At 35.7% G+C, this 24,420-nt stretch overlaps 1 protein-coding gene across 1 annotated transcript; it reads left to right on the forward strand.

Moving 5' to 3' along the window:
- The first annotated feature begins 9,534 nt into the window (after positions 1-9,534).
- LOC131144303 (large ribosomal subunit protein eL20) lies at positions 9,535-15,252 on the forward strand. Its single transcript, XM_058092859.1, has 4 exons — positions 9,535-9,735; positions 9,914-10,029; positions 10,260-10,323; positions 14,667-15,252. The coding sequence occupies exons 1-4, from the start codon at positions 9,721-9,723 to the stop codon at positions 15,006-15,008; spliced, it is 537 nt and encodes a 178-aa protein (XP_057948842.1). The 5' UTR covers positions 9,535-9,720; the 3' UTR covers positions 15,009-15,252.
- Positions 15,253-24,420: the final 9,168 nt, after the last annotated feature.

A 24,420-nucleotide genomic window follows, 5' to 3' on the forward strand; every position in this document is an offset into this window, starting at 1 on the left:
TTATACTACGGGATTCATTGACGAGCCACGTCACCTCGTCAACGAGTCCTGTAGAAAGTTCATCGACGAACCTACCCCCTCATCGACGGATTTCAGACTTCCCAATAATCCTCTCTTGGTATTTTCTCGTCGACGAGATCCTGAAGAACCCTCATCAACAAAACCCCTGTGTTCGTCGATGAGTGCTTGGAAAATTTCTTAGGTTATTATATCCAAAAAGCAATGTCGTCGACGAAGTTTGCTGCCTCCTTCTGTTCCCGTTTCCATTTCCCTCCCTCTTTATTATTTAAATAACATTATTCTTCGGGTCGTTACATTCTCCCCTCCTTATAAAATTTTGTCCTCGAAATTCACTATTTATATATATATATATATATATCTCTCATCATCCTTTAAAGGCAAAACGATCTACTTATTTTATTACCTGCCCTCACATATGGCGGAGGAATACCGTGGTTACATGGGCAGTTTTGGGAGATTACAAGTATAAAAAGAAAATTCTCCCAAAACTAAAACACTACCTATCCTATATTCAATATTACAATTACATTATACAAAACAAAATAAAATTACTACTACTCCAATCTATACATCACCACTGGGTTCACTAAATAAGTGGGGATGTTTTCGTCTGATTTCATCTTCAAGCTCCCATGAGGCTTCCTCAATTGTGTGGTTTCTCCATAGAACTTTTACTAATGGTATCTTCTTGCTTCGCAATTCTAGTTCTTTTCTATCTAAAATTTGTACTGGAACTTCTTCATATGCTAAAGCCCCACTGACTTCCAGTTCTGCATGGCTGATGATATGGGAAGGATCTAGGACGTATTTCCTTAGTATAGAAACATAAAATACGTCATGAACTCGAAATAGAGATGGCGGTAAAGCTAACCGATAGGCTACTGACTCAATCTTCTCAAGTATCTCAAATGGGCCAATAAACCTTGGGCTCAACTTACCCTTCTTCCCAAATCTCAAGATCCCCTTCAGTGGAGTTATTCTCAGAAATACATAATCACCCACTTCAAATTTCAGTTCCCGACGGTGAGTATCCTCGTAGCTTTTCTGCTGACTCTGCGCTGCACTAATCCTATCTCAAATAAGTCGAACTTTATCACACGCTTGTTGAATTATCTCTGGACCCAAAACTCGCCTTTCACCTACTTCATCCCAGAAAAGAGATCGACATCTCCTACCATATAATGCCTCGTAAGGTGCCATGCCGATGCTAGTCTGATAACTGTTATTATAAGCAAATTCAGCGGCAAAAACTGAATCCAACTACCTCCAAAGTCTAGCACACAGGCACGAAGCATATCTTCTAATACCTGGATTGTTCTCTCAGTCTTACCATCGGTATGAGGGTGGAAAGTAGTGTTGAATGCTAACTGTGTCCCCAAAGCCTCCTGCAGACTCTTCCAAAATCGTGATGTAAAGCGAGGGTCACGGTCTGAGACTATGGATACTGGCACTCCATGGGGTGAACAATCTCCTGTATATAAATCTCTGTTAACATGTTCATAGGGTAGCTGACTTTAATGGGCAGAAATGCGCTGTCTTCGTCAACCTATCAACCACCACCCAAATGGCATTCTAATCATGCGGCGCTAGTGGTAGCCCAGTAACAAAATTCATGGATAAGTGATCTCATTTCCATTCGGGAATGAAAAGTGGCTGCAACTGACCAGCCGGTCTCTGGTGCTCAGCCTTAACCTGCTGGCACGTCAAACACTTATGTACAAAATCTGCTATTTCCCTCTTCATGCCACTCCACCAGAAATAATCCCATAGATCCCTATACATTTTCATATTGCCAAGATGAATAGTGTATAGAGATCTGTGTGCCTCTTTTAGAATCGTTCTTATGATGCTGACATTTATAGGTACACACAATCTAGTGTGAAATTTGAGGGCCCCATCATTAGCAATACTGAATTCCTCTCTCTAACCATTCTGTATTTTGGAAAGCACCTCCACTAACTCTGGATCATCTCTCTGAACAGCTTTAATTCTCTTGTACAGTGCAGGTTGTATCACTAAACTGGCAATAAGCACTTGAGGATCATCCTTCATTAATTCCACACCGAGCCTTTCTAGGTCCATTTGAATCGGGTGCTGAATTGCTATTGCTAACTACGCCATATCCTTTGACTTACGGCTCAAAGCATCAGCCACCATATTTGCTTTACCTGAGTGGTAAGTGATGGTGCAGTCGTAATCCTTAATGAGTTCCAACCATCTCCTCTGCCGCATGTTCAACTCTTTTTGTGTGAAGAAATACTTTAGGCTCTTATGGTCAGAGAATATTTCACATTTCTCACCATATAAGTAATGTCTCCAGATCTTCAGTGCATGTACAACCGCAGCTAATTCCAGATCATAAGTAGGGTAGTTTTTTTCATACTCTTTCAACTTCCTAGACACATACACCACCACCCTACCATGTTGTATCAGTACACAACCAAGCCCTTTCAAACACGCGTCACTGTAAATCACATACCCATCACCTCTTAATGGAATCATCGGTATTGGTGCAGTGACGAGCCACTGCTTTAATTCCTGGAAGCTCTGCTCGTATTCTTCATCCCACACAAATCTGACATTTTTCCTAGTCAACCGCATGAGTGCACCTGACAAAGCCAAAAATCCCTCCACAAATCGACGGTAATAACTTGCCAGCCCCAAGAAACTTTTGACTTCTTGCACGTTCTTCGGCCTGACCCAATTCACTACCTCATCAATCTTGCTGGGATCCACTAAAATACCGTCCCATGAGATCACGTGGCCTAAAAATGCAATTTTCTCAAGTCAGAACTCACACCTGCTAAACTTGGCATAGAGTTTCTCATCCCTGAGCATTTGCAGTACCTGCCTCAAATGCACCCCATGATCCTCAAAACTCCTCGAGTACACCAATATATCATCAATGAAACTACTACAAATTGATCTAAATACTGGTGAAAAATCCTATTCATCAAGTTCATGAACACGGCTAGGGCATTCGTCAGACCAAAAGGCATAACGAGGAACTTGTAGTGCCCATACCTGGTCCTAAAGGCTATCTTCACAATGTCCTCTGCTTTCACTCTCACTTGATGATACCCAGATCTAAGGTCAATCTTGGAATATACCCGTGTACCCTGGAGCTGATCAAACAAATTGTCTATACGGGGTAGAGGATATTTATTCTTAATAGTAACCTTGTTGATTTCTCTGTAATTGATACACATCCTCATAGACCCGTATTTCTTCTTTACAAACAACACTGGAGCTCCCCACGATGATACATTTGGGTCGTATAAACCCCTTGTCCAGCAAGCCTTGCAACTACTCCTTTAATTCTCCCAATTCAGCTGGAGTCATACGGTAAGGAACCTTAGAAATCGGCGTGATCCCTAGAGGTAAATCTATAGGAAAATCCACCTCGCGCATAGAAGGCAACCCAGGTAACTCCTTTGGAAAAACATCTGGAAATTCTCGTACCACTGGGGTGTCGTCAATCTTCAATTCATTTTTCGATACTTCTTTCATAAATGCTATAAAACCCTTACCTCCATCCAGGAGTAATCTACTCGCCTGCACAGCTGACACCAGCTGCGTTGGAGCACGTACCTGTGAACCAACGAATCTGAATTCCTACGTACCAAGGGGTCTGAAAATTACCTCTTTCCGACGACAATTAATGCTAGCATGATTGGTGGCCAACTAGTCCATACCCAGTGTTGTATCAAACCCACACATATCAAATACAATCAAATCAGCTGGTAACACTTTCCCCTGAATTTCTATTGGATAACCTCTAAGTACCCTCTGACATCTTATCACTAATCCTGATGGTGTAGCTACTAACAGCGCTATATCTAATGTCTGGGTCTCACTTTCAGATAATTTAACATAAGATGCAGAGATGAAATAATGAGTAGCACCCGAGTAAAAAAGAACAATAACTGGATATGATAAAACAGTAAATGTACCTGTCACCACATCCGCAGCAGCCTCGGCATCCCCTGGCGTTAGAGCGTATACTAGCGCTGGGGCCACATTCCTCTGCTGGCCACCATAAGGCTCCTGATATCCTCCCCGAGCTGCCTAATATCCTCCCCGATATAGCCTGGGAGCTGGAACTTGGTCCTACGGTCTTGGGCATGCACGTGCCATGTGGCCGGGTCTCCCACAACGATAACATACACCTCTCCCTGCTAGACACTCCCCCGAATGACATATCTCGTATGTCTGGCACACTGGGAAGGTCTGCATACCTTGGTACTCCTGAGGTCCTGTCGTCTGCCTCTGATCTCCTCTATCACGACCTCCTTTCCATGGACCCCTATTGGAACTAGCCTGGTAACCCTGAGGCGCCAGCCTCTTCCTCTAACTCTGTGCTACTAAACCCCTCTGATACCACTCTCAATAATCACAGCCCTGTCTACAACCTCCGTAAATGTCTGAGCTCTGAAGCCAATCACCTGCTCAAACAAGTTCTGCCTCAATCCCTTTTCAAACTTCCTGGCCTTTTTCTCTTCATCAGGTGCTAGATGTGGAGCAAAACGTGACAACTCGATAAACCAAGCTACATACTGGGGTACGGTCATCTGCCCCTGTACCAGATGTAGAAACTCTGCTGCCTTCGTGCTTCGAATAACAGAAGGAAAATATTGCTCGAAGAACAGCTCCTTGAATCGATCCCAAGTCACTGGCACTAGAACCGGCTTCTGCTCCTTTATTAGTCGCGCTGATCTCCACCAACACTTGGCCTCCCCTGTCAGTTTAAATGCTGCAAATATCACTTTCTGTTCATCTGTACAAGGAAGCACAACCAACGTCTCTTCAATATCATGGACCCAATTTTCAGTTACAATCGGGTCATCTCCTCCAGCAAAGGATGGGGGCTTCATTTGCATAAACTGCTCAATCGAACAGCTACGCTCCCCTGAGCTCTTGGCCGTCTCAGCCATCACCTGCTGGGCGACGCTGCGCAGAATGGCATTTGTATCGGCACCTCCCATACTGGAAGGTGGCCTGTCTCCCCTAGTATTCGTGCCGCTGCTTCCCAGATCCATCTTAAAAACAGGAAACACACTTAAGAACTTTATCTCATACACAGACCTACCCTATACCCATTCAGAATTAACTATCTTCTCTGATCTTAATTCGATATCCAATTCTGTCACCTAGACACACGACTCGACAATAGTTTACTATGATTTTCCTAAAATCGTCACCCTAGGAAAAACACAGAAACCACCACGGTAAATCCTGTACCCAAACACAGAACAAACCTCAAGTCCTTTCGTATACTTTGGTATTGCTTCCGCTGCACTCTAAAGTCTACAGAACCTAGCAAACTTAGCTCTGATACTACATTGTAACGACCTCCTTATAGGAATAAAAACCTTTTCTACTATTTTAAATTAAAACAATTTCCTACACAGCGGAAAGCAAATAACATGAAACACAACCTTATATATATGTATATACACAATACCAGAGTGTCTAAATATTCCACAAATATTACATATTTCACTGTACTCTCAAGAACTACTCTTACTACTACCAAGGCTAGCAAAATTGTACCCCAAAAACACTCACCCTCAAAAAGGGTAGACTAACAGCTCATCTATCTGTGAGTCTACTCCGCTCACCTAACTGGCTCACCTGAAAAATAATTCAACACTGGGATGAGTCAAAGCTCAGTAAGACGAAACATGCTTTCACTAGTGTGTGGCTACTGAGATATGGATCTGTAAAAAATTAATCTGAGTTAAGAGTAGTACAAATAACTAAATATGAAAATGCTGATACTACATAACATATTATAAAACCTTTAACTACATAATTTAACATGTCAAATTATATGAAATTACTTTTCATAATAATATTACTATTTCGAAAAATCTGATAATACCATAATATCTGAGAATATTTCCCTGGATGGCTATATGTCATGATTTAACCCCTCATGATAGGGTTGTGCGACCCGATGGCTGGATCTATCCTGGTTGGCCTACCAGGATAAACCACTCTACTCCTCGGTCAGACTGGCCCTCCTCAACCCATACCTTGGGGAGCTTGTCCATAACTAGGCACGATCGACCTCATACCACTTACTATATCTGAGTTAAGTGGTTGCACTTTGAACCGAATATCTCTATATCTGTAGCTACGGTACCGTGCTCTACTATCTGATCCATCAGGGTTTGATACTATATAATATGTTTCTATATACAACTAACTGTTTTACCATGATTCTATAATAACTGTATAAACCATAATGCTGTCATAATCTGTGACTATATCAACTGTATTTTTCTGAGATAAACTGTAAATCTACCTATTATGGTGCTATAAAACTGTAAAATCATGGTATTCTGAAAGATACGATAAACGCATTTCACTGTCTGTATATTCTGTAAAACATATTCCTAAAAATACTGTAAAAAAAACATGTTTCTATATTGTCTTCATACTCTCATGCCACACAATAATTTAAAATATTTAAACATCAATACTAAATTGCATAAATTGCTACTCTGAATAATAATCTAGTAAAAACATAAACTTCATACTGAAAACATACTAGGTTTTCCTAGCATAGCATGTTTCCTTTACCAAACTATCGAAAAGCCTCTATCGTATACTGATCCTACACCCGTAGGGCTTTCTATTTCATATCCTGAAAACCACATTTCTCAGAATAGAATATCAATATTTCTTGGCCTATATCATTTCCTACAACTGCCATAAAGTCAAAAACTGAATAAAAGACCTTACCCTGATTCTGGGGAGAAATTCGACTCAATCCCATTGACGATCTGCTCCAGCAGACTTGAAGAGAACTCCGCCAGGAGCGTCGTGGTGGCCTCAGATCGTCGATCCAACGACTGACAGGGCCGAAATTGAAGAAAGTTGGAAGGAGAACCGTAGGAGAGAGAAAGAGGGAAACGCGACGCTGATTTTCTATGTTTAACCGAGGTTTTGCACTATTTATATTGCGGGATTCGTCGACGAGCCATGTCTCCTCGTCGACAAGTCCTGTAGAAAGTTCGTCGACGAACCTACCCCCTCGTCGACAAATTTCAGACTTCCCAATAATCCTCTCTCGGTATCTTCTCGTCGATGAGATGGGACCTCGTCGACGAGATCCTGAAGAACCCTCGTCGATGAAACCCTTGTGTTCATCGACGAGTGCTTGGAAAATTTCTTAGGATATTATATCCAAAATGCAATGTCGTCGACGAAATCTGCTGCCTCCTTATGTTCCCGTTTCCATTTCCCTCCCTCTTTATTATTTAAATAACATTATTCTTTGGGTCGTTACAACTACCCTGTCAGGAGGGTAAGTAGTTGAGCTAGGGTCATATTGGTTTTTGGATTGTGACCCTAGGATGATTGGTTTTTGGATTATGACCCTAGGATACTTTTTGGGTCCTTTGTGAATGTTTGTATATATTTGACAGATTCAGTAGAACTCTGGTATTGTGTCCAATGTTGTATGATCTGTATGTAATTTATGTTTTTCGCTGCTTAGATATCAAAGATGTATGGTCGGTATATCCTCGATACCCTCGGGTTCGGGTTGATCACGACTTTATCAGTTTAGTAGGATATCAGAGTTATTATAAATGTTGTTATATGGAAAAAAATATGGTAAAATAGGCAGGTCGTTACAAGTATAGTTACGTTAAAATGAGTGCTTATATTGTCTAGTATACTTAGTGACATTAACTTTTGATTAGTACAAGCAACATATTTCCCTTCCTAGGATGTACAGTAATTGCATAGGTTAGTATATGTAAAATCCAAACCGCTAGATATTTTTGAAGACATGTACACATTTTTTGTGTCTTAGGATGAACTAGTTCATGGACACCATTTGGTCCTAATCCTTGGATTATGAATTTCACTCTAGACCTTAATGGTTGATCAACATGTTATAAAATTCAAGTCCATGTAACTGGGTGATTTGCATGACTTAGGGAGAGCTTTATATTTTGTACAAACTCACTGTGGACTTTGAACTGTGTCATTCTTTTGGACCCCTATTGCATAATTCTTGAGTATTATAGCCTTGATCGGCTATCATGCTTAAAATTGAAATGCAATATGTCATGCTGTGTTCTGAATGACCAATATTTGTTGCACACTGAAATCCTTTGAAAAGGATGAATATATTATGTGTGTCCTTACATGACTATCATCCTTGAACTATAATACAAGTATGTGTGCATGCAAATATGTAAGGGGAGGTTAAGCCCCACTTTTAGGAAAACATAGCTGATACATTGGATTCCCAATTGCATGAATCATATTGCTAAGATTATTTGCCATCCAACACTACCAATTCCCACAAGGATCTAGGATTCATGTTTGCATCTATTTGGGACTACTTAAAAGAGAGAATGTTACCTTAGTTTTTAAAACATAAGGAGACAAACCTAGAAAATACCCATGAAAGAGAGTGTCACTTTTAAATAGGAAAGGTCATAAGCTTGGGAAATGCCTAGAGAAAGAAAGTCATCTTAGTTGACAAGAATGAGGGAGAAGCCTTAGAAAATACCTATGAAAATGAAAATCACCTTAGTTGGAAGACTAAATGAGGAAACCTTGGGGAAGGCCCAAGGAGCAAAAGGAGCACCTTGACTCTTAGGTTCGATGAGGCTTAACGACTAATGAAAAAAGAAAAGAAAAAAAAGGTGAATCTTAGTTGCTAGGTCAAGGAGCGACCTGGCTCCAAGTCTTGAGGAAGCCCAACCAAAAAAGGAAAAAAAAAAAAAATTGAAGAGATAAACTGTCTTCCGGTGTAAAATCGATATGTAGCTTATATTGAGACAACTCTTATAAGAAAATTGATCATATTTCCTTATTCACACCACCATTTAAGCATTGGAGACAACTTTTGAGACCACTTAGATCTCTCGAGCTTCTTCTTTCTTGATTCTAGACAATTGCTAACGATGAGGTGAAGACTAGTGATATATTTTGGCATCAACATTTTAATAAAATTATTATTACATATATATTATATTAATGTTATGACTTCGATGATTTTGTTGATTGTATTTGTCACAAAACTCCTTTAGCAAAAGAAAAAAGAATGAGTTATTTAGAATTAACAAATTATATTAGCTTTGTCGTATGTTAACATATGTCAAACATACAATGCAAGGTTGATTCTAATTCTTTGTTAAACCAAAAAGAAAATAAAATTTTTTGATTTTATATTTAGTTTTAATTTATTTTAATTGTAATTCTAATTGAGATCAAAATGATTTAAAATTGTTTTTTTAGTTATTCTTAGAGAGTATGAATTTCGTGTTTTGAATTTGGAATAAATTTAATGTAATTTATATTAAATTTGGACCAAAATCAAGTTAGCCCAAATACAAGACTTGAAATTCTTGATCGCAATTGTAAGATTAGAGTTTTGACAAACAAAAATATGTTATTACCAGTCAACCAATGGTTTGACTACAAGAGAAGTTAAAGCTTGGGGGCTAAGTCACAAATTATAAAATATCAGTGGGGTAAATATTAAATACAGAAATCTGAGAGCAGGTTCCTGCATTTTCATCTTTTCTGATTTAGGGTTTCGTCAGTCTCTTATATATAAGCCAAAAAACCCTACTTTCTTTCCCTTCTGACGAACACAACCGCGAGAGAGAGGGAGAGAGTGAAGGAGAGAGGGAGGAGAGGTTTTTGGTGCGGCGGCAGGTGAAAAAAATGGTCAATTACAGGGTAAGCTTGCACTTCTGGTCTCCAAGGGTTTACTCTGTTCTTCATTGAATCACTTCGCCATCAGATCTAACCACGGCCTTCGATATTCTGTATCTCTAGTTCCGTTTTTGATTTTTCTGGCGTAAAATGGCATTCCGAGCTGTTTCATTTGATTTTTGTGGTCTGTTTTGGCATGCAGTTCCACCAATACCACGTTGTGGGGAGGGCTCTGCCTTCGGAAGCAGATGAGCACCCCAAGATCTACAGGATGAAGCTTTGGGCCACCAACGAGGTTCGTTCCAAGTCCAAGTTCTGGTGAGTTATTATTCTTTTCTGAAGCCGAGCTGTGTTTTGATTTTTGGAAATGATATTTAGCATTGCATGATTCTAAGCTGCCATTTTACTTTTTCGTTTGATTTTGATATTGGGTCCGACTGTTGTGGTGATGCCGAATTGTGTTTTAGATCATTTTTCTTTTAATGTTTGAAACCGAAAATTGTTGTTTTGACGGTTTGCTGGTTGTGTGTGGTGGTTTGGTTGATTAGGTATTTCTTGAGGAAGCTGAAGAAGGTCAAGAAGAGCAATGGCCAAATTCTTGCTATCAATGAGGTAACACATTGCTGTTTTCCTCTTGAATAGGATTTTAATTTTTAATATTTTTTTTGGGTACTCAATTGATTCCTGCTTTACCACTGATTAGAAGTGAACAAAGGGTGGAACTTTTAGGATTTGTCCTTTATTTATTGCTTGATGAAACAGTTATTTTCTTGAAGGAATTTTAATGTATTGCTTGCTATTTGAATTGAGTATATGTATAACTTTATTTGTCCTTAACTAGTGCGTTCACATTTGTCCAATTATCTACATATTTTTTTTCTTGTTTAAATTTGGAGCTTTGAGAAAGTAAAAGCGGACTGGTGATGTGTTTATTGTCTTTATTATTGCTGTAAATGGGTATCTCATTTTAGAGTTATTGACTAAATTAGTCACACAAAACTAATTTCCTAAAATGGTTCCATTTTCAAGATGTGCTGTAGAAATTAAAATTGCACATTAAAATGTGATTTTGATCTTGGGGCTGCCCTTGGAGTTCGCTTTTTTTATGTTAAATCACATCTTTAAGGTGCAATTCCAGACACAGCATCCGTCCAACTTCTGATCCCGCATGCTAGGTGAAACATAGAAAATGGGAAAAATGGAAAGCAACAAACCCTGAAGAGTGTTATGTGTGGGGAGCAGGACCATGAGTATTATTACCCCCTCCCATCCCTTTCTTTTGACTGCTCTGTATTAATGACTCTTACCTCTTAACACACATAAAAAGTACATCTGCGAGATGCATATAGTCTTTGGTCATTATCTATCACGTGCTTTGCTCTACAAGTTGCCCTCTGAATTAGAAAAAAAGTGTGAGATGCTTATGAGGAGCTCTCTATTCCACTTGAATAGTGGTTGCCCAAGGTTTAAGATTCTGTCTTCAAAATGCATTTGATGTAAATGTACTCTTTTTGTTATGCTGTTTGAAAACTCGTCTGGTTTGTTGTTTGGTATCGTAAAAGACTAATTTTGGTAAAAAACTCCTTATTTTATTTGTATAATGTTAATGATTATTATGATGATTTTCCTTGAAGTACCACCTTCTGTTTCTTTGATCAGTAGTAGTGGATAACTGTACATGATGCTTGATTATTTAAGGGCTCTCCGTAGTTGCTACATGGTTATGAATCTGCTTTGTTTTATGGTTTTCTCAATTGAAACTGAATTGAAGTAATGGTAGGCTTGTATGATTTGAATAAAATGCAGTACAAAATTGTGAATTGTTCTAATTTTTATTCAAATCCAAACAAATCCAAATCCTGGCCTAAATTCCTTGCACTCCCAAACACAATCAAGGTTACTTTGGGTGTTTTATTTCTTTAAGATTGTATTGTAATTGTTATTTTATCTGTTATTGTGTGGCTGTTTTGTAATTTTTTGTTGTGGGGACTATAACAGTATAAGCTCTCTGATATGTCTGCTTTTCAGTTGGAATGTATATGCGAATTGGAGGCACAAGTTGTTACTTCCCTCTCTTTCCCTCTCTCTCTCTCCTATGCTGTGCTTCATTCTCTTTTTTTCTCTTCTTCTATTTCTCCCCTCTATAATTATTCTCTTTCCACCTATTTGTTCTTATGTTCTCTTTTATTTCTCTCCCCTTTATCTGATGTCCTACATCAGGCAGTGGTATTTATTGTGGTACTTAATGGCATAGTTAGAATCTTATGATTCACGATTCAATTCATATGATTCTGATTAATTCTACACCAAATTGATTTGAATCTTACTAGCGAATATAAAATCAACTGAATCGCTGCTGAATCTATCGATTCACTTGATTCTAGACCTATAATATCCTGAAAAACCCGACTAGTTTTAAAACCTTAAAAAATAAGAAAATAAAATTTTAGGTCTTATCTTTCCTTAACAAAACCATACTTCGCTCTAGGAGTATAGTGCTTTGCCATTGAGGAGTGGAACACTCACCAGCTAAGGTGGTATCCATGTTTCATTGTGTTAAAATTCAAAGGTTAGGTCTTTAAGTAGTTTGTTCAATTATTTTTTTTAGGTTAATTATTTTTTTCTTTTTAATTTGAGAAATAATATGCATGAAATATTATATTTTTAATTGTTGATAAACACCAAAAGTTCATTTATTTATTTTTCTTGATTCTTTCTCTTAACAGCAGAAAGTTCATTATTTTTGTAATATTTTCTGAGTCATTCTCTTGCTTTTCATTTGTTTTGGGAAAGCATACACATGAAATATGATTCTTTTATTATCATAATTTAAATGTATTTTATTATTTTGCTGCTTGTTTGTAGATCAATATATGCATGTCATTTAGAATTTTGATTTTGGAAAATTTACCGAATCTTATGATTTGATTTGATTCTTAGTACTCGATTCCCAAAAGTGTAATTTTGATTCACGATTTGAATCTCGATTTGAAAACTATGCTTAATGGTTTTTATGTCGAGCATAGGAAGTTGGTATTGGGAAGATAATATTTAGGGTCCTTATCTTATGCCCAGGCTTGTCTAAAAACTAGCATTTATGCATTGAAAATGGGCTGGTCTTGAGTATTTGAGATGAGAATTTTGAATTGTGCCCTTGCTCATTGGGTTCTTCTCTCTTCTATTTTATGGTTCATTGATAAATGGGTCTCTTTACTTTTGAGTGCGTTTAATCAATTCAAGCTCAATCCATTTTATTATTTTTGTTGTTATTTATCTGACATTGTTTTTTATTATTCCATGAATCTTGTATGACCACCTTGGGGTTAATTTTGTTGATTATGCAATCAGTTTAGTATATATTTTCATGAGCCTTGTGTAGCAGTTGCACTTATATATGATGCAGCCATGACTTGAGGCATTTTGGAGTGCTGAACATGTACTCGTGGACACTCCTATAATGCTTCTCTAAGCTGCTTAGTATACACACATTAAAACATCCTAAAATGTATAATGTGTTTGGGCTTCAATGTTATTTTATGCACAAATATTTATGCTAGTAATTGTTGATTTAAAATTATAGTAAATTAGCTACTTTTAAAATAAAAACAAAGTATTAGAATTTTATTTGGACAAACAAATAGTCTCACATAAATATTATAGACATAGTATTTATTATTTGTCTACTTATATATCGTTATACATTTATTTACTTATTGCTGTTATCTCTTCTACCTTTTAAAGGAAAATAAATTATGTGCTGTCTCTATGTCTAAGTTAAATCTGGAGCATTTTACTGTTTCATTTATTTTCTATTTTTTAAAATAGTACGCTTTTTTTACCTTGTGATTCCCAACTAGGTATTTTAAAATCTTTGCACAAATGGCTCTTATAGAATGCAAAATTTACTCAACTTGTGATGCTTCTGAGGACTAATTTGTATAGAGAATTATAGTTGCCACTCTTGACATTTAATTACTGTAGGGACAGCTTAGGTATTTTTGAACTATTACTGACCCCTTTTGAGACTTAACCCCCTTCGCCACCATGACCTCTTCTGGAGAAAGTGAAAAAATGATGAGATAGGTAATATTTCATTTTCAGCCAATACTTCAATCCAAGTTCTACTGAATAAGGCTTTGAATTACTACATGGGAAGACAGTTTTGATTCAAGGTTCAGAAAAACCCTTTTATTCCAACATTGCATAAGGAAATTGATCATGGTGCCGATGCCTAAATATATAAACTATTGCTAACATAATGACCATTTATTTCTATATTTGGTCGTGGTTTTGAGTTTAAAATGTTATAGAAAAATAACCCCCCTTCCCCTGGTGCAGCTTTCCCCACAAGCACCTCATGGTGGCATCCCTTGCAGTGATCAGAATTGTGGGGTTAGTGATTGCAAGAAACCCATTATTTGTCAATGTAGCAGGGCGCCAGTGGGCCTTGAATGCCATCTTTTGTTACCTGGCATATGCTCTAATAGCATATCCTTGAGTGCCAGAAATAGACATGCCTATGTTACTGTATGAGTTGTTTATTACTGTCTCATGTGTGTGATATCTACAATTGTTGAGGGTCTAAGGTTCCTTGGAATATTCTAATTTATCAAACTTGAAAATTTAGCTTGCAAGGGGTAATATGGCGGCGCAAATTATTTGGCTTGCATGGGTTTTTGCTTGATTGTTATCTGTGTAGGGTAAAATTGTGGTGTTTTACTTAAATAAATAGAAATGATTTATGATGTTGTAGGTAGAATTTATCACAGGTTTTGTGCTAGTTACAAATTGTTTTCCATAAAAAATGAGTTATCTGTTGATACATTAGATGCATGGTTATGTTTTAAAAATTTGCACATCCTCCCTTTCCTTTCTGTAATTTGGTATTGAATACTGAACCAGGCAGTTTTGTAAGAACCTAGAACCTGACCTGATTTATTTGATGACTTGGGCAGATTTTTGAGAAGAACCCTACAAAGATCAAGAATTATGGGATTTGGTTGCGTTATCAAAGCCGAACAGGTTATCACAACATGTACAAGGAGTACCGAGATACCACTTTGAACGGTGCTGTTGAACAAATGTACACTGAGATGGCTTCACGCCACAGGGTTAGATATCCATGTATCCAGATCATCAAGACTGCCACCATCCCAGCTAAACTTTGCAAGAGGGAGAGTACGAAGCAGTTCCACAACTCCAAAATCAAGTTCCCCCTAATTTCCAGGGTGTTTAGGCCACCCACTAGGAAGCTTAAGACCACATACAAAGCATCTAGGCCCAACTTGTTTATGTAACTCTCATTGGTCAATTGTTGATGGTCAAGCTTTAGAGAGGTAAGATTGGATACAAGTTTTCCAGTTTTGTTTTCACTAGTAGACTTAAAGCCATTTTGTGTTCACTGGATATTTTTTTTTGTTTTGAGGTTTTGATTATGATGCCAGATACTTGGGCAAATTTGTTTTGTGCGTGTTTAAGAATGCCATCTTTTTTCTCGACTTTTAAAAAATATCTATGGCATTGGGCATGGGTTTTCCTTAATGTTTTGGCTCGTGTTCATTTGTTTGTGACTGCAGCACTGAGACTGAGACTGAGACTGAGACTCTAATTGTGTCGCCCAAATAGCCCTTAATTCCTTATCGCTTGTTTGAAATATTGAGTCTTGATGTTGGATTTTCATTACTGATATGCTTGTTTGGAACGTTGATTTGATTCTTGAATTTGAATGTCCATGAATTTATGAGAAGCTCAATATGGTTTTGCGTATGTTCTTCAAATATGCACTCTTAAATCCAGCAGAGCATCGGTTGTCTTTGTTTAGTCATTTGCAGGGGGTTGCTCTATGACAGTGGCAAATGCCCCTTTCTTTTGATGTGCAAATGACTATTTTTGGTGGCTTTCATGAAATTATTCAGGGCATTCAATTTATTAATACATCAAATTTTGAGTGCCTGAAGTTTTTAAGGTTGTATTGAACCTTATCTCAATTTTATTCTTCAAATTAAATTGTTAACGCTTACCTTTTTCGATTTGGCTTTGATGGAATTTGATAGGTTAAATCGTCACTTTAAAATTTTATAAAATTGTAGAAATTTGTGATGTGATTTTTTCATCTTTCAATTTAAGCTAACGGAAGAGGTCACTATTTAAGTGTCAAGGGAGAGGGAGGGGGGCGATTTTTAACATTGAATTAGAATTTAATTTTATGAAATGGTTTTGAATTGAATTGTGAATTTTTAATTGTTTTGTATTTAATATTTGAATATGTTGTTTTTGAATTTTAATCTTTTCAACCTAAGAGTAAATATTTGATAAAACTTGCAAGTGATTCCATGAGGTAGAGTTTTTAATTTAACATGATTAATATTATATATATATAATTAATAATTTTAAATAAATTAAAATAATTTATTATTGTATAAAAATAAAGTTTATTATTTTAATTTTAATAATGCGGGTGTTGAATATATTTTTTTGTTATTTTTTTTACAAGAGATTCGATTGGAAAATTTGAATCTTGGAAAAACGCATTTTTATATTATTACAATAAGATTACTTATCGAGATAATAACATAAAATCAAATGATAATAGTATTAAAATCAAATGTCAATAGTACCATATCAGAATTTAAGAACAACTGAATGACAATAATATATTTATGCTTATTTATTTATACTCAAGTGGATTCGGGACGGGTTTGTAGCAGTATTCGGAGCAGGCCAGATCTAGAGCAAGAGAATATGTATCTTTTATATTGTTCCACATTTGTTTCAAATCAAAAAATTCATCCCATCTAACACATTTAATCCATTTAGGAAACTACCAAGTTTGCTCTTGTGGGAGTGCAGCAGCTTGGTTATATGCTAATCCAAATCCTTTTACATCTCCATACGTCAAGTATTTGGGAGATCTTGACTATGTAAAATGGAATATGCTTCAACCTCGTGAGGTGCCTCTTATGGGTAAAATTGTTAGACTCAAATGGAATAATACTTCTTCAGAGTTGTACTGAGATTGTTAGGTTAATTACATGTTCGGTACATTATAATTAATTGAAATCAAATAGAATGCAATCAAATTTATTAACTATTTTTTGGGTTTTTTTTTAATTCCTTTCAAATGTTTATTTCATTTATTTCTTACTCCATTCATTATTTAATTGTACAAACCAAATAAGACACTAGAAATGCTATATTAACTAATAACTGTCGCATTGTCTAGATTTTAGCCATATATATATATATTTTAGGATTAGACACATGATGACAAAGTTACTGTTTGGTTCAATATAAAATTTCGGCAAACATTTGAGAAAATGACTATTATACCCCTGACATGTTTATAAATAATGAAGAATTATGTTTTTAATACAAACCTTATTGATAGTATGTACTTAACTAAATCCATATTCTAACACAAATTTAAAAAATTCAACATCTAATAATCCAATTAATCAAAATAACTGGGAGCAGTATAAAATTTAAATTTTAACCATTATATTATATTATTATAGCATAATAATAACATTACATTCTTTTTTATTAATAATTTCTCATTTTAAACACAATTACTACATTCGATAATTCTATATTATGAAAGTATTGACGTCTACAGCCAAAATGGTAGAGGCAATTTGATTCCTAAAGTAGGGTTCTCATGAGAATGATATTTTTATGAAATTTACCTAAGTGGAAGGTGTTGAGTTTGGGTATCCGATATCCTTCCTATGTGGGGAAACTCATTCAACCCTTTAGCCCATTTTCTTTGGCTTTTTATTGGGCTTATTTGGAAGCCCTTTTTACGTCTCTTTTAAGTAAAGAAAATAAGAGTTGGCAGTAGCTGAATTTCATTGTAAGTGAGAGAGAGTGTGTGGCTGAAAGAGGGAGAGATTAGAAGAGAAAATTTGAGTTTTTGCAATAGAGTGTAGTTTTGATCAACCGATGATTGAGGGCCATCTGTGATCCGATTTAGCTGATTTTTATTAGTAGATAGAGGACTTATAGACACCATTGTTGAATGGTCAGATAGAACGTCCAAGCACTATAGCGTCAGATATTGAATTTTAACAATAACCACATTTTTAGTAAAATTTTCAACTTTCCCTCTTTGAAGTTAGCTAAATATAGACTTGTGTACTCATTATGATAGTTGAAAATTGTGATCTTGTAACCACACTTTTATCATAGTGAAGTTTTTAAGTGGACTTGATGTGTTTAATTTCTATATAAGTTTTGTCATAATTTTACACTCATCTTTATGTTAGTTTGTGTTTAATTTTATTATTAATTAGAGTTTTGATTCATTTTATTTATTTATCATTTAGGAATAAATAAATTAAATGAGTCATGGGAATTAAGGAGGAAACTTTCTTTTTCAAATTCAAATTCCCTTCATCAAGAGTCCTTTTCAAACTCAAATTCCTTTCTTGAATTTCTTGAAACACCCTTCAGTATTTGGAGCATAACTTTTGTTAGAAAACTCCAAAAAGGGCAATCTGGGTATCTACGAAAAATTAAGAAAAACTCCCACAACTTTCATGTTGAAGATTTTCAAAGATGGGAAGACCTCGAAAAAGAAAATCGCACATCAAGGTGGCGGAAGAAAAGGAGGGGATTTGGGGAATCTTGTTTTGGGGAGATAAGAGAGAGGATGACCAGGGCTTTAAAAAAGGAGGGGATTCGAAACTCGAAAGAAAGAGAGGATTTCCTTCACCATTAGAGAGGAATTCAAAGTTTGGAAAAAGAAGAAGAAAGAGGCCGAATTGGAGTTATTAACGATTGAGATTCTCGATCTACATACAGTTTCCTTTTTTTTTTTTACTTCTTTAATATTCTTTTTGTACGATTTTCATTATGAATTCTAGAATTATTATGGTTTTTTTTTATTCTATTATGAGCTAATTGCTATTACTAAGGCTACGATGTAACCTCTCCATAACAATTCCAAATCTTATTTCTATCTGATAATAATTTTATCATTCCTTTTGAGTATACATCATTGAGTTTAATGCTTTTAATTATCTGGCTAATAGTTGAGTGATTTGTTGTACATGTTAATTTGATGCATATAGTTTAGCTTCATATGATGTATGCCATAAATTGAACGAAAGACATGAATGTGTCAACGTGATTTGTGCAACTTTTATATGAAATATTAATAATTTTAATGTACTTAAATGCTTTTAAATTCGCATAGACATATCGTGGGTTATTGTATTTTGGGTAATTTTAATTCTACTCGAGAGAGGGTCTTAGATAAGTTAGAATATTATAAGTTAGAATATTTTGCTATCAAATAAGATGATAATTGATTGATTGCATTATTAGGATTTGGGATTCGATTGGTTAGGTGAGGCAGATGTCTTAGTGTTTTCTTCTTGGGTGAAATCTTCTTCTTTTTAAGTATTTAGTTGATTTAATTTTATTTATTTATTTATTTTTATTTTTCAGATTAAAAATCCCCCACTTTTCTTTATTTTCAAATAATTTAGAATTCGAACAATTTCAATAGTTAATAAGTAAATAGTCCTCGTGGGTCGACATCCTTCTTTATCACTATATTACTTGTTACGATTTCATGCACTTGCGAATTTCACAACAAGTTTTTGGTGCCGTTGCCAGGGACTATTTATTTTCTATTACTTTTGATACCAACTAATTCTAGGTTAATTTGAATTTTCTTTATCTTAGCCTTAATTTTTTAATTTTAATTTTATTTTTCTTTTTATTTTCAGGCTTCTCAAGTTGTACATGAGATGTACTCGAAGTTTGGATTTAGTTCCTTTTGACCTTGAAATTGAACGTACCTTTCAACGTTTGAACAAGGAGAAGAAGAAGGATTCCATAGCCGAGAATGAAGAAATGGAATATAAACTTGGGAAAAGGAGTTTGGGAGATTATGCTGTTCCCTTGGTCACTGGAGCTACTTCTAGCATTAGACAACCTGCCATTCAAGCCAATAACTTTGAGATAAAGCCATCTATTCTTCAAATGGTGGCCTCAACGGTGCAATTCAGTGGCATGCCTGTTGAATTGGTGTAATCCCAAGAGGGGGGTGAATTGGGTTATAAATTTTTTTTTTGGCTAATTTAAACATTTCTCCAATTCACCATAAATCATATCTCATTCATTGTTCACACGTGAATGTAAAATAGTTTTAACAATGAAAACAAACATACACGTGTGCAGTATATCTTATTTAAATCAAATATGTGTATGCAAATAATTATGTCATTAAATAAATATTCATACACATGCAGAAATTAAAGTGTAGTAATTTAAATAAGATAGAGAGAGAATGACACAAAAATTTGTTACCGAGGTTCGGCCAATACTGCCTACGTCCTCGCCTTGGACAAGGTAAACCCTAGGTTAGATTATAGGACTGACCCCAACCTTCACACCTCTCCTTACGGGGCGAGGAATACCCCAGTTCAATTACCAGGCTGAGCCGAACTGGTCTTCCTTATGGGGCAGAGACTCCCTAGTTCAATTTATGAGCTGAACCCAACCAATACAATAAAAATTATTTTTATACATAATACAATGCTTCTAAATATAAGCAAAAATGTACATATTAAAGCTATAAAACATGTGCTCTAGTATGATATGCATTATGCTCAGTAGAGTAAGGGTGCTTATCAAAATAATATTTGCACAAATAAAATATGTATAAGTATATAAAAATATGTTCTCCAACAAAATTTTTTGCAAATAAAAGTATTTGGAGAATCTGAAGTTTAAGTTCAAGAAAATATTTGTGCTATAAATAATTTCTCCCAATAATACTTATCATGAAAATAATCAGGAGAAACCCAAGCAATGCTCTCAATAATGAATTTCAGAAAACAAATAACAAGTGAGAGCATATGCATGTGAATACAAATAAAACGTCCAAAATAAAATACTCTCTTCAAAAATGATTTTGAAATAAATAAGTGAAAGAGAGTTGAAAGAGATTTGTTTAAAAGATTTTGCCCCAAGAGAATAATTTTAGTAATAAAAATTGATTTGAGGGAACTTTGATTAATAAAGGCTTAGAGAGAATTTTGAATTAATCAAAGTTGCTAATATGAGGTTATAAGGGAAAATTTATAAATTTTTCGAACATTATGACCGTTAGGGACATGACCAGTATTTTTAAATTTGTTTAATTAAAAGTTAATGACGTTTTCGCGTTAGAAATTTGAAATACCCGAAAGGTTCAGTGGACCCAGGCGAGGTTCGGTCGACCATCCTAGGAAAGCTTGGTTGTCCGAGCACAGGACCGGTCGGCTGTCCTCTCACAGTTGATTCAAATTTTCGAACTGGTTCGATTGACCAATGGGAAGGCCGGTTGGCTGGCCAATAGGTGATTCAAGCTCTTCGTGGGTTCAATCGACCAAGGGATAAGAGCGGTTGACTATTCAACAGGTTCGGTTGACCATTGATGTTTTGAACTAAAGATGCCGGTCGGCCGTGGGCATTGGATAACAAAGATACACATGTCAGTCGACCAGGGAAGATACGTTCAAAAAAGCGTCGGTTTGCCGAGCCAAGTCAACTGTTGACTTCAGGCGGGTTCGGTCGACTTAGTTGATTAAAGCTCGAATTGGTCAGTTGAACGAGGGCATTAAAATTTATATTTTGCCTAAAAATCTAACGTTGGTCGATCGAACCTAAGCTATTTTTAACCTTAAATTCATTTTGAAAACCTTGTATGATTTTAGCAGTTTTAGAAAAAGGTTTTCAGTGAAAAATGTTGGTCCCTAGGGTTTGTCTATGGTCATGTCTAAGCATTTAACCATATCATACAGATGCATGCATTATTACAGACCAAATAATAAAAATTAAATGCATAAACAATTTAAATTAAGTGTCTTCTTCTTTTGCTCTTCCGGTGTCATGGAATGCGCTTGAGTGTGTGGTTTTTACGTCCCTTCTGGCCTCCATGTCCTTGACCACATGTGTGTACTGAATCATGAACCTGTTCAAAAACACTAAATGCACACATGAGATACAAGTGTTTTGTCAGCATCAAAACAGAGATCGCATTCAAAAATTCATCAATGCCACATGATGATCCAAATGCTCACATAGCTAATTTTCTGGAGTTATGTGGTACTTTTAAACATAACGAAGTTTCTGACAATGCTATTAGATTGAGACTCTTTCCATTCTCCCTCTGAGATACGGCAAAGGCATTGTTAAACTCACTTCCACTGTTAACTATAACTACATGGGACAATTTGGCTAAAAAGTTTCTAACAAAGTTCTTTCTCCCAACCAAAACTGTGAAGATGTAAAACGATATCACCAATTTTGTCCAATTTTATATGGAGTCACTTTATGAAGCTTGGGAAAGGTATAAAAAGTTACTTAGAAAGTACCCACATCATGGACTTCCTTTTTGGATTCAAGTGCAAACCTCCTACAATGGGTTGCAGCCTGCAACACGTATAATGATTGATGCGGTAGCCAGAGAGAATTTGATGAAGAAATCACTGGAAGAAGCATATGAGTTGGTGGAAGAGATGACAACCAACAATTACCAATGGTCTGCATAACGAGTGACATCTAAAAGAACCCAGGGAGTTCACGAAATTGATTATTTTTCTGCTTTAGCTGCTTAAGTTGCAACTTTATCTAAGAAAGTAAACAATATCAATGTAAGTGCCATCCAATATACTAATATAATTCTTGAATTTTGTGCATGGAATCATAGGGGGATAGATTGTCAAGTGGGAAATCCATTCGCCAACAATAGTTCGGAGCAAGCAAACTTCCACTATAAAAAAACTAGTTTTTAGTGACAAAAGTATAGTGATGCTTTAATTTCATCATTAAAAAAACATTATTAGTGACAAAATTGAAAGCGTCACTAATACTTTCGTCATTAAAAATCAGTTTTTTTGTAGTGATAAGACCTCGTCCAAAATTTGTGTCTTTTGTCTTTATAGATTTGTTACTTTTGGAAGCCAAAAGTCAGGTCTTCTTGTCATCTTAAGTAACAAACTTATAAAGAGAAGCAGTTGTAAACAACCCCAAATCTTCTTATCTATTCCTAAAGGGTAAAGCTCGGGTAGGAGACCCATGAAAATGTGTGGGCTTACATAAATTTTTAAAGCCTATCCCCAAATCCCAACATACATTAAACTATGCACATGCGTATCCATTCATTCACAACATGCATATAAGAATTATATATATAGGTAAAATATTCACAAATATGTAGCAACTATTCATATTTACAAATAACATATTATGGAATAATCTAAAAGACCATTAAATTCATATTTGGGATAATTCATAATAAATTAATGACTTGACTCTCTAGGTGCCCAGTGGAGTTGCGAAGCTATCACAATGCCCGGAGAAGGATCCGGAATGGCGAGGAATAATAATATTGAAAATTTGACGAAGTAGCCACTAACCTATTATTTTCCTAGGTGCGGTTAGTTCACCTAATTAGTAGTTGTTGGTTGGTCTCTAAACTAATCTTAGGCCAAGGAACTAGTAGCCTTGGTCTGTATTTATTAGAGTTGAGATCGGGAGTTCAGTTATGCGAGGAGAAGGTACTATCACCCCCTACACACCTGTTTTACGAACAGACCTAATTAATTATGAATTATCCCTAAATTAAGTATACTATTTTTTAATTAACCCCTTTAAAATAAATAAATAAATAAATTTAAAGGAAAAATAAAAAATAAAGTGCAATTTAAGAATGTCTAATAAGATCTCCAAAGGAGGGGATCTTGTTAGATAAACTCCTCCCTTAGAACTAATATAGGTGAGGTCTAAAATATCTCTTTACCATTTCTTTAATCATTGGGATGCACACAAAAAATATATACAGATAATAAATTCATCAAATTTGATAAAAAAGAGTCTTTAAAACATTTTCAGATTTTTTCAAAGTTTTGAAGATTTTTTTTTGAAAATTTTTGAACTTTTTAATAATTTTTTTTGGGTTTTTAAAAATACTTTTCTATTTTTTTTAGTATTCGAGTCAAAATGACTCAAATATTTTTTTTTTCTGAGTTTAAATTTTTTTTTTTTTTATGATTTTTATAATTTTCTTGATTTTTTATTGTTAGCTTTAGTGTATTCCCAAGAGGGGGAGGGGGTGAATTGGGTATTTAAAATTTCCTAAGTTGATTTCAATTTCACAAGCAATAATACACAACCTAAGGTTTGTCTATGGAATGCCAAATGTGCAGATAAATAAAATGTGCGGAAATTAAATCATGTGCAACATTCATAATATAACATACATGTGTAGGAATGTAAATTGCGAAAATGTAAAGTGCACACATCATATGTTATCGGTGTTCGGCCAACTGTGCTTACATCTCCGCCTCTAGCTCGCAAGCCTGAGGATTACACTAATGCTCACTTAACGAGTGGAGCGACACCGGTTACAATCAGGTCAATTAACGGGGCTGACCTCAACTTACAACCGCACTTTACCAAGATGGTGCACCTAACTTCCTAACCGGATCTAAGCCAATCTAGGACTATTTACCAGGGCTAGTCTCCCTCTTCAAGCCCACGCCTAGAATACAACCAATACAGTACAAATCGGGTACAATGATTATGTAGTGACCCAAAGAATAATATTATTTTAATAATAATGAGGGAGAGAAAATGGAAACAGAAACAGAAAGAGGCCGTAGACTTCGTCGACGAACGCAGACGTTCGTTGATGACATTGCATTTTGGAAATAA

The sequence above is a fragment of the Malania oleifera genome, chromosome 12 (assembly GCF_029873635.1).
Source record: "Malania oleifera isolate guangnan ecotype guangnan chromosome 12, ASM2987363v1, whole genome shotgun sequence".
Classification (NCBI taxonomy): Eukaryota; Viridiplantae; Streptophyta; class Magnoliopsida; order Santalales; family Ximeniaceae; genus Malania; species Malania oleifera.